The sequence below is a fragment of the Tyto alba genome, unplaced genomic scaffold (assembly GCF_018691265.1).
Source record: "Tyto alba isolate M040663 unplaced genomic scaffold, T.alba_DEE_v4.0 Super-Scaffold_10, whole genome shotgun sequence".
Taxonomy (NCBI): Eukaryota; Metazoa; Chordata; class Aves; order Strigiformes; family Tytonidae; genus Tyto; species Tyto alba.
Window position 1 is genome coordinate 12,062,633 of NW_024881262.1, and position 12,104 is coordinate 12,074,736.

At 36.5% G+C, this 12,104-nt stretch overlaps 1 protein-coding gene across 3 annotated transcripts in view; it reads right to left on the bottom strand.

The window, feature by feature from the left end:
- The window catches only part of ARMC9 (armadillo repeat containing 9), a 64,924-nt gene that overhangs the window by 51,405 nt on the left and 1,415 nt on the right, over positions 1–12,104 (bottom strand). For all 3 annotated transcript variants that reach the window (XM_042796013.1, XM_042796011.1, XM_042796018.1), the window contains exons 3-7: positions 11,276–11,401; positions 10,545–10,715; positions 9,384–9,539; positions 6,607–6,699; positions 5,313–5,337 (exon numbers count right to left, since the gene is read on the bottom strand). In XM_042796013.1, coding sequence (XP_042651947.1) covers positions 5,313–5,337; positions 6,607–6,699; positions 9,384–9,539; positions 10,545–10,715; positions 11,276–11,401 — 571 coding nt within the window. The remainder of the gene's footprint in view (positions 1–5,312; positions 5,338–6,606; positions 6,700–9,383; positions 9,540–10,544; positions 10,716–11,275; positions 11,402–12,104) is intronic.

The window sequence follows — 12,104 nt, forward strand, 5'->3', positions numbered from 1 at the left end:
AACTTCAACTATTGCTGTGGAATTACTTTTTTCCAAGTGATGGAATTTCACTGTAAGGAGAATTCCACACTATTCGTGTGATTTCATTTCATCACAATAGCTACAGGTATTTCTTTTGCCTTAACTTCCCAAAGAAACCGAACTTGCTATCTGCAGATGAGATTCATGCACTATCTTCTACACTCACTAAAGTAACAGTGGGTAAAAACCATTATTACACCGAGCAACTGGAAAGGTCAAGCAGCCACTTCAAAGACAAAACAACAAAGCAGGAGAATGACAGCACCCAGAGATTCATGACAGTGTTAGATTACACTGTAAGGCTGGATGTTTCCTCCAGCTATTTTATAGGAATAGACCACTGATATTTAGGTTATGTAGTGCTTTGTTTATTTTAAAGTAAATACTAAGTCTTCTATCTCTTAAGGAAAACAGTACAACTCGGGAAAAAAAAAAAACAATCAAACCAACATTCAAGTTATCCGGTTCCTCATCTGCTATTAAAATATTCACTGAATTCTTCAAAGTTGAAGGGAATTCTCTACTTCATTCTTTAGTTCTACACAATATTTTTCATGTTATTTCATCGTTTACTTGGTGGTGGTAAGCTATATTAGTTACTTTTAATATCTTCAGTTTCTGAAGAGAACTCAAATTTTTCTTTTATTTCTGTCTAAATTAAAACAGCAAGAAAAGATTACATTCTTATACATTTTGTTCCTTTGGGTTCAATTACTTTAGAGTTGAAAGAAGCAAACTAAGCACCAAAAACTGTACCCCTTTTTGTTTTAAATTAGTCTGCTGACAAGCCAGTATTGCTCTAGTTTTGTGAAAATGGCATAGCACCCATCTGCAAACAGACTGAATATTTACCATAGGACTTTATGTTAAACAATGGGCAGGAATCAGCTTGACTGTAGAATTTCAGACAGAAGTAGGATTCGTTTTTACAGATTTAAAAATTTTGGGGGTTTGAGTAGAGCATCTCAAACAGCCCAATGTGACACAGTTTAGGTGTAAACAGACCCAAAGGGAAGAAAAACAAAGTAAGTAGCTAAGATGCAAAACTGGAAACCAGAAAAACTAGTTCCTATTCTGGTTTTGAACAGATTTTACCCATGATCTTTGAGGAAACCATTATCCTCTTTCATAATTCACTCTCTCCATAAAGATGTAGATCATATGTTCCTGTAACATAGAAGCACTGTGAAGCATAACTGATAGAAGCAGAAATCTTTGGGAACTTCATTTGGAGAATCCTAAACAGTACAAAGTTTCACCACACGGTTATGTTCTGTGTTTAAAAAAAAAAAAGCTCAGCATATAATACCTTGGAGCTATGATAAACAAGCACTGGAGAATTTAGGTGTACTTATTCAAAAACTGTCCCTTGCCATTTGCTCCCCTGCTCTCTAAGTTCAGGCACAAAACTCTGCTCTCCCCTGGCAGCTGGCATAGGGGTGGTAATCTTCAGCAGAGGGAAAAATGGGGAGTGGAAATGCTGTATTAGCACCATGACTTATCTGGTAGAGCCTTCACAAATTGTCTTCTACAGTGGTAATCTAGTTATATTGCAGGTAGTGATGTATTAATGCACAAATATCTGCCAAACAACTTCCGACAAACCACTTCAGAAAGTGATAAACATGTGGACATGAGAGACACAAAACTGCCAGAAAAATACTATTCAAAAATAGAACTGTTCATAAAGCTTTCATTACAAATGAAAAAGAGCAATGTTATTAGATAGCTCTGAATTCAGATGTTGGAAATTGCTTTAAAAACTTGTCACATCTTATGGATTTTAGTCCTTCTGAAATAGGCTGCTCCTATTCCATTTATATTAAAAGCAGTAGAAGGCAGAACAGCTTATTTTTACTTTCAGAAAATTTAGCAAAATGACCTTTCTAATGCAATCTTTTAGAGAAAATAGCATTAATAGACTTTAGCTATAAATTGACAGTCTTAAAATAAAGCATGGAATACAGAGAAGGTAAATTTCCTTACATCTAATATGTATTTTTTCAAAATCTACAAGTTAAGTGGAGAAAAAAAAAAAAAAAGAATACAGTTATTTTACTCTCACAGTCTCCTCCCCTCTAAGAATGACTGCTTTCTGAGAACCATTTGTGAATCACTGCACTCTGTACTTGCAGGATTTATGACTGATACCTGATACCAAACTGCAAATCAAGCCATCCTAATGATATTTTTCTTACACTTTCTAGGAGGGAGCCAAAACTGGTGTGAAATAACTGTAGCAGCTGTGACAAGCCACAGATCCTGTTCAAATCTAGCAAAATGTATTTGTAAAAGAAAAAAAAAAAAAAAAAAGATGAACACTAGAACAGGTCCCAGTAACATTAAGTAATTCTGCTGAGATCACCAAACTTTATACAATTCTTCTAGTTCTTAAAACCATTTCAGCTGCAATCAATATTCATCAACTTAAAAATCAGAAGAGGTGAGATAGCTTCCCAAGACAACCCCAATCAAATTATTCTTCCTTGATAAAAATCATTCAACTTTGATTTTATTTTTGATCCACAGCCATCACTGATATACTGCTATCACAGCTTTAATATGATACAGCTCCAAAACAAGAATATTTTTCCTAAAGTAATTAAGATTCTGAGAGCAACCACTGCACAAAACTAGCCACTCTTCAGCACTTTATTCCTTTGCCTAGATGAGCAAATTGGAATACATTTTTATTTGACTGAGATATAACACATTTGATTCAGAAATTTCCAGTGGATGTATCTAGAGCATGACTTTCACTCAGAGGAAAGGTGGAAGCACCAAACATAAACCTACTCATAATTTGCTTGCATTTCATAGCCCAGTGGGGAAACTTTCCAGTGATGAAAATCTGTCTTCCAACTACAATCAGCAGGAAAAACTACGCAACCAAAACTCAATTAAGCTCATGAACACTAGTTTTGGCAATTAAGAAATGGGGCCCAATATACCCCTTGCCTGTTAAATCCAGGCATCTTCAATTATAAATACTGGTCTTTACTGAGAAAAGGGAGTCAAAGAGAGGAATTGCAAAGTCTTGACATATCTTGTATTTTTTGTATCACTATCTTCTCACACATGAGTAATTTTACTAAAAAAGGAAAAGTATTTAATCAAAAAGTATTTCTCTTACTGAAAGAGCAGGAAGCTTTCATCATTGACATGTAGCTGACCCAAGTACAGATGGCTGTTGGAAGAGCTGGTTCTGTGCAGCTCCACTTCTGTGCATTCCTGCCATATCCTCATAACCAATAACAGCATTTGTGCAGACAGATCAGGGAGCTACCAGTCAAGGTGAAAATTAATATTTAGCCGTTTGTTTAAAATGTTAAATCATTGCCATCTGAGTCAGGACTGGGGAAAATGAAAGAGTGCCTTTCTGAGGCAGTTCATATTTATGTCACCCTGCAGCAGTGATCAAACTGCAGCTGTAACAGGAATCTGAGAGTAACACAACACCTTTGGCTTCTCTCTTTCCCTCTCTCAGACACAACTCCCAACACTGACAAATGCTTTCTATATATGATAAGCTTATAGACGGGGAAAAAGAGCTCTGGACCTAATACCCACCATTATTATTCATATGTGGAAGAAGAGAGGGGGAAAATAAAGGACAGAGTTCTGCAATTCTTTCCAGTCAAACTGAAAACATATGGGAGAGATGTCAGTTAAGCACAACTGCCACACAGATAGCTCTGGAAGTCATATAGGTATTAAAGTTTTTTAGCAAATGGGTGAAAAAGCCAGACTGTAGCAGGTTAATCAGTCAAGGTAAACACACTAATCTCTCCAAGACACCATCAAGAGCATAGGCACCACCCCACCCAAACTTGAAGTACTTCATCATGCCTGACTAATGACTGGCAACTATTTACAAAAGGCTGTTTTCAGTACTCCCTGCCATACTGCTCTTAATTTGTGATGCATATTAATTTTCTTTGCATTTCTCCTTCACTGATAAAGTAAGGATTCTCCAACAGCAAGTAGGTACTGTGGATCCCACATGATCTGAGCAGCATACAACAAAAATATCCTCTCAGATCCAAAACCTTCATGAGATAGGCCTCAAGTAGCCTTTACAAAAAGTCCAAACTGGCTCAACCTCCAAGGCATGTAACAGAACTACAAATTAAAACTGACCTGCATGGATTCAATACTAGGACAGTTCCTGTACTTGTACAAAGCACAGAACCTGCCCAAATAAAAAAAAAAAATATTAGGCCCGAAATAATTCAGGCCCAATCGTGTACTTATTTCTTTTTAATCAGACTATGGAATTATTGCCTTTAGGAAAGTCCACCACAAGGATAAAGAGTAACTCCTAGAAAATAAAAAGCCACAAAGATCTTTCTATTACTCAGTGAAAGTCTAATGCAACACAAAGCACAAAATAACAAAAGATACCTGGAACTCACACTGGGAGATGAGCCTAACTTTCTTCTTAACTCAATCTATAAAAAGAAAATCCTCAGGGTAAAACTACAGATTAAAATAACTCAAGAGGAAATGTAATTTTAGGAAACCAGCTGGACTAATACAAATCCTTACCAATAAAGTGAACACAGAAAGTCAAGTGAAAAAATGAATGCAAGGTAGTTGGGAATCTATTTATTGAATTGATTATAAAAAGGTAAATATTTTAAGCACTATCAGCATCTAATGGGATTCAGTGATGAAATTAATATTTTTAAAGGGCCCCAAGTCACTTACACACTTAAGTGTGTATGAAAAGTTTACCTAAAAATGCAACACATCAGAGAGTCATACTTAACATATTCTTATACAGAAGATATCAATATGTACTGTTTTAGGAGTTTAAACAGGATGAGTGAATAGAACAAAAATCAACTTTGTCTAAGATAATCAGACAGTCAGTGGAACAACTGAATGAGATTTGAAATCTGGAAGATGCAGATAGGCATAAGCAGGTATGAGAATCTGAGGAAACTTACTTTCATCATAACTAAAATTGGAGAGCTGGTAAGCACTTTGCACAGAGTTCTCCACTTGTTTTTACCATATTTCAGGACCGAAAAGACTTAAATACAAATCTTACTACTAGGCCCTCTCCCATTTCTAGTACATGCCTATGCTCAACCCTACTTACCTCAAGTAGTCTAGAAATAACTATCACCAAGACAAGGGAATCTGGATTTCAAAGGACTTTTTACAATGTGTCACTAGCTTCCCTGTCACTGCAGGTGTACTTTCCACTAATAAGGACCCTATTAGGGTCTAAGATTAGAGACCCTAATAATCTTAGAGTATCCTTACCACATCTCAGTATTTACCTTTGTTGCACTGTCCATTCTCCTTCTGTTATATGAGTAGGAGCAGTTCAGGAAAATATGCATCCTTTAGTATGTGTTTGTTCCAGAAACACAGAATGAGAAATTCAACCAACTAGCAAACCCAACCAAGCCAAATATTCCTAATGTCCCAAGAAAGAGCCAATGCTTCATAGGAGAGCAAGAATAAATAATAAATACATAAAAATCTCATAAGTGCACAATGTATGATGTCGCATGGAGGCCCAAGACTTTTTGCTGACCTTTAAAATGCTAGAGCAAGTCCTGAAGCGCAAGATACAGTAACTTCAGTCTAAATGTATTAACACCAAAACCAAAGGTCAAACCGCTGATTTTACATAAAAATCAACATACAAATATGCAAGTGTTTTAGGGCAAGTGATGTTTTATACACAAGAAATATTTAGGGGTCAGTTAGAAGCCAGTCTATTACTCCATAAAAAAGAATGAGCAAAGAGAAAATTTTCTTCAGCTGTTCTGTGCCAGACTCCTGCACCAATGTCTGTGACACCGGAGTGAAAGCAGCGTTTTGATCACTGCTCCCCACCCTGGCAAATGGGCAGGAATGGAACAAAAGGAGTATCATTTCCAGCTCATCATTCAATACCACCATGGCAACATGCTGCTTTAGAATAAAGTAAGATATAGCAGGAAAAGGACTTTCAACTTTTCCTGTTTAAAAAAGAAAAAAAAAAAAAAAGAAAAAAAAGCCAGAAACAAAGAATCCAGTTCAGTTCTCTCTACCTTGCCTTTAACTGTACTGACAAAAAAATGGAGAAGAAAATTTGTCATGTAGCTAGTTAGTTTGCAAATTATGCCTGACAACAAAGCTTAAACAATACTGTTAGAAAAACAATACAGTCTGAAACACAAGCTGTTTAGTAAAACAATAATTTCTGGAACCCTTAAAAGCCCTGAAAAACTTTCAGCTAGTCCCTGAAATGGCTAATTGAAAAGACTAACAGCTTTACAAATGCTAAGAAAGAAGTTAGGTCAGATCAGTGCCTTCTGGTATCCTGTACTCTATACATGAAAGCAAAGAATGGTCATACAATAAATATGCAGGTCCATATACATCTATACATTGCCTTTACATAACCTTTTCAAAATGTTTTTTTGATTGTTGAATATAAACAATGTTTCCTATCATAAAAACACTGAACTGCAACGTTACTGCAATTCTGAAATAAATTTCAACAGCACACTTTTCCAATAAATTATACTGCTTCTTTATAGTAATTCTAATTATCTTCAAAATGTTTGCTCAAAAGGATACAAATAAAGTGAGAAGCCGAGGAGTCTGTCTGGCTTTGAGAGTCAGAGACAGAAACTTTTCCAATCTTGTCCTTAAATCCAATGTCCAAGAATCCTAGAAAAGAAAAACAAATTATGACAGTCATTCACCAAATATGTATGCTCTGCTGAAAGTACTGTTTCAATCACAGCAACCTTCCACTAGTAAGCAAGGCAGCCAGCATTGTACTGAGATTTTCTCTTCATTGCTACTGTTTGCTAGCTACCCGTAAAAGTGTACAAAATTTAGAAGAGAGTTCAACATTATTCCTAAACAAGAGTTCTGAAAACACAATTCAGCTTTATTTCAAGTGTAAAGCTATCATATAGCCTTGGTGCCTTGTATGCACATGCAACAACTTCCCCTAAATTATAAGTACCTTTAAAATATAAGCAATTTAAGAAAAAGATAAAGGTGAATATGAATTTTAGATTTAATCGAGTGCAAAATAAATAATTTTCCATTGCTCAGTTTTCAAAAAGTAATCACTATAGTCATCTTTCACTTTAACAAGATCTTGGAATTGTAAATTTTGTCAATAACTATTGCAAACATCATTGACATGACATCAGTGATCAGGGTACAATATTTCTAAAATAAGGATTTGGAGAAAAACAACTCATGTACAAAAAATAGACCAACATCTCAGGCACTGACTGGAATGCTGTTCTCTGCCTGTCACAGTGTCTTATATGCACAAGAAAATAATAGTTAAGGAAAAAAGTCAAACTATTAAGAATTCACTGAATACTATTTCTTCTAATTTCAAACGTTCAGTTAAGCTAGTTTTTGCTTGATGAAAAGGTAGCCAACAGATGAAAAAGCAGTATCTTCCAACAAGTATCAGGAGCTTCCTAAATTTACTGCTGCATATGAATATGTTGCAAGATGTTCTCGCAGCTCAGATTTGCCCTTATTTCACCATGATGAAGAGCATATAGAATTTCTTGCTGCATTTACCAATTCAGCATTCAGACAGTGGTGCACCACAGTACACTGAATATTACCAAAGCAACCATGTCTCCTGCAGAGAGGAGTGTATATTATTTTTCAAGATGTATTACAGAGACTGGAACTCCAGCTATATAAAGCACGAGATGCCTGAGAAAAAAAAATGCCATAAGAACACTGCTTAGTAGACTAGTGACTCACTGCTGTTCTTTCTCAAACATAAGACAAACTGTTTTTCAACACTAACATGGCATGAGCTGTACAATTCCCACAAGAAAATATGAGTGACAGTGTACTAAAAGCTTGGACACTGGGTTACTATGAATAAACCTGAGGATCGTGTCTTAGATAAGGCATTAAGAAAAAGCTGGTAAGTATAATTAAAAAAGCATAGTCATATCCCATCTCTGAAGTCGACCAGTACATCTCATTATTTATAGCTAGTCCCAAAGGAAAATGGCAGTCTATGCCTTTTTTTGGTGTTACATTGGAGCTCCTCATCAGCTGGTACATCCAAAGTCTGCCCTAGGGCAAATATCACTTAAACTTTGATTTGATATAAAAAAAGTGTGTGACAGCAATGCAGGCTGAAGATACCTCCTCCCATCACAATAACTGCCCACAGCTGTTTAGATAAGCCAGCACAACTGTCTGTGTGGTAGGGTAGTGAAGCATTTCAAGCATATAACCCTGCAAAATATTATATGTGTTTGCAAACAAATTTGTGTAGATGTGCATATGTGTACATGGGAGCTGTATACCCACACATTCACAGGCAATAAAGCAGATCAGTTCCTTTGTCCAGTCCAAGTGCAACCACACAACCAGCCATTTCCAGCATAACCAAGAAGTTATGGCACGATTTTGTGCTGTGGGAACAAGCCATCAGCAGGTAAAACGGTGGCTGTAACATCTCCACAGGTATTGCCACCAATACTTTAGAACGTCAAACCACAGCTTTGGACATCATCTCATAACCATCTACTTGCGTGGTGTCCAGAAAGCAGTCAATGTAAGGGCATTTTGTTACCCTTTCATCAATAAAATAACTAGAATGTCATCACCTTGAAAGTGCACCTGCAAATGAGATCTATTTTGAAGTTCAAGCACACTAACTTTTACACTCTCTTCTCACCTTGCACATGCAAGCCTAAGAACTGAACTCTGAAGCAGCCATTAAAAGGCAAAGGCTGAAACCTATTTAACAAAGGAATTAACCAGGAAAAATGCCTGTGGCGAGAGTCATTAAACCACTCAGCACAGCTATGCTCTTCCAGCATTTTTTTTCCCTGGGGGAAAGTGTCTCAGAACACAGACAACACTGACTCATTTTCTGTTACAGGATGATTACTTAAAAACTTGACTTTCTGTTTTCCACATTAAATGAAACTTCTTCAGCCTCCTTATGCCTAGCTATCATGCTTTAAATCCAGCTATATATACAGAAATAGTGGGGTTAGGCAACAACCCCAAAACAAGTAAGTGAACTTGAACTACAATATAGTGATTCCCAGAAGCATACATATTTCAGGGTTGTGTGGAAAGTAAGGAGAAGCAGCAATTCTAATTTATGGACACAAAGCTGGCATACCTTTTAGGAATCAAGCAAATATAAAATATATATTTAAAATTGTACTTTGTTAATGACAGCACTCTTACAAGCCTTCCTCCATCAAATATATGTTCTTTTATGACTGTACAGTTTCTGTTAAACAATAAAAGTGATTACCAAACTAAACATCATTCAATATTTATCACCCCATGAGAAAAATCATCATAAATACCATCTCTGCAAAATCGATACTTACCTGGAAAAGTTCTTTAAATGAAGGGTGTACCATGGGGTTCGGAACAAAAGGCAAAGCATAGAATGGAAGAAACTCTGTAGTCTGGCTTAGTGCAGCTCCTTTTGTTTCCAAGTATGCCTTAAAATGAGAAATCCTTTCTTCAAGTTCAGCTTTGTCCTAGGAAATAAAGCAGCATAATTATTTAGAAAACTACCATGCACTGTAAAGCCAGCAAATACAAATAGAGACCTGAATACATTCATATCAAGTTTGAAATCCCAGAATATTTGTTCTCTAAAAAACAACATTCATGTATACCAGAGAGCATTATATCTTGTTTTCACCACTCAAAAAAATAAAATTTAAACCAATGCTGTTGTTTCTATCACCCAGGTCCAACAAAAGAAGAGAGACAATTGCTTTTTGAATGTAAATTATTCCTGCCCACTTCCGGCTAGATTTCTAAAGCAGAGTGCCATTTCCACATTCAGGGCAGAGAGGAAACACCTACTTTAGACATGCTTTATTTCAGTGATAAGTACAAAACCATTAAACCCACTCACACAGCACCAGGAATGGGAGCTGGCACATAGAAGAGACCAAAAACTCCTTAGAGGCTGGAAAACACACTGAAGGCATCCAAAGACTCCTGTAGCAGCTGACAGCTGCAAGGCAGAAGCTATTAAGCCCTGGCTGATCTGGCTTACTCCAGGCTACTTAAAAGTCTCTTCACCATGAAAGTCCCATGTAACAGAGATTTTATTTTACGACAGCTTGGAATTACAGTTTTCAATATTATATATTGAGCTGGTCAAGATTCAGTTTTCTCATTTTATCAGAAATGTTTATATTTCAACACATAGCTTTAATCCATACTGGAGGCAAAATAACTTTTAAGTATATCCTGTAGACTACAATTAGAGATGTGAATGTATCAGCATGCTGGTATTTTCCAAGTTAAAATGCTTCAGGAGCTCCATGATAAGGACACCTCTAACTTCCATCTCTGTGCTTCACGATACAAGGGGTCCGGTTCAACTAAAACACAGACTGTGGCCCAAAAACTGGATACACATTCTGAGAATTCTTACTAAACATCCCATCTTCATCCACACTAAAGACAAATAAATTAAATAAAACAGACAAAAGCAATTTAAAGTTTGAACTGTGAACTGAACTTACAGGCTTTCCCATAGAGTGCTTTAAGAGGTAGGTGGCAAAGTGGATGTGAAGATAGAACTCCAGCTTCTGAGCAACCGGTTCATTGTCCTGGACTGAAGGTGAAATATGCTCCTCCCAGAGCTGGAAGAAAACTTTCTGCTCACCATTTTCAAATGCTGTAAGCAGATCTTTCTGCAAAGGTGAAATGCACCCAGTGAAAAACCAAACACAGAAGACTTACATTTTTCAATAGTAGGTTAGCAAATGAAGAATTCAAGTACCATCTGAACACTTTGAACGAAAAGTTTTATCCAAAATCTCTCACCATTCAATGATGATCTAGATGTTCTTTCTCCACCTATCTAACATCTCTGAGAACCTGCATCAACCATCAATACAAGCAGTAAAGCCCAAATTTTCAAGCATGTCAATCTAGGGACTCACCTTTACCATAAGGGAAAAATACATGCCTACAGCATGTGAAAATCAGTCTTACCAAAGTATGGCAAGCTAAAAACCTAAAATACTGTGAACCAAAATTACTGTCTCAGGTTCAAAACAATGAGAGTTCTTGACCTGTCCCAAATTTGAAGATTCCTGCACTGAAAAAAGACCGTTAGCAGATATCTTCAAATAATCAAGAATCTGTTCAGACAGTTCAGATAATCCCACTGCTGTAATAATTCACACAGTGGTTAGTGGCCTTTAACTGTTTTTGGTATTACTCAAAGTAAGTGTAAATGATGCATTACCTGAACAGGCAAAGCTTTTGAATCTCTTGAGGAAACACCTGCTGGTTTAGGTAGTGGCTTCCCTTTTATTTTACATTCTTTTGTAAATGCTTTCACTGTTTCTTCAAATTCAGCAAAATCCAAATACTACAAGACAAAAACATATAGAAACAATATTTTTTTTTTATTAATACTTTAATAAGTGACCCATGAATTGCCAAAGTTCTTTAAAGTTTCTGCATAGCAGGGTCCATAAATGCCAAAGGCTGCGCAGCAACAAATGAAGAACTGGTACCTCATGTGGCAGGACAATACTGTCTCTCTAAATTTCTACTAAATTTCCTCCTGCATCCTAGTGAAGAGTATCGACAACCGACCACATCCTTTCTTAAAGAATGATGCCCCTCGATTTAGCCAGTAATTTAATTCAAGCAAAGAAGAACTAAAATCCACTAATGCTATACGTTGGATGAAGAAACAAGTAAGTAACTTCCTTGCAAATAATGTTCTCAGAGGGCAGAGTTCTTAAGTATGACTCTCCTCTCCACAGCTTGAATTCTAAGCCAGTTCACCCATCTGAAGCTGTGCAAGCCAAATTAATGAACAACCAATCAAGCAGTATTCTTTTGAGAAAGAGATAAACACCCCTGCCTCTTCCTCACACAACGTACAGTCACCATATCACACTCAACTTTTCCTTCCTCCTCCCATCTCAGGAGTCTTAGTTGCTAAGGCAAGACATCACATTCCACTTTGCAAAATTAATCTGGATTCCCAACATTGCCACAAAGAGCAAGAATCATTTATTTCTTCACTGTTAACTTAAAAAGTAGTATAGTAATGATTAAGT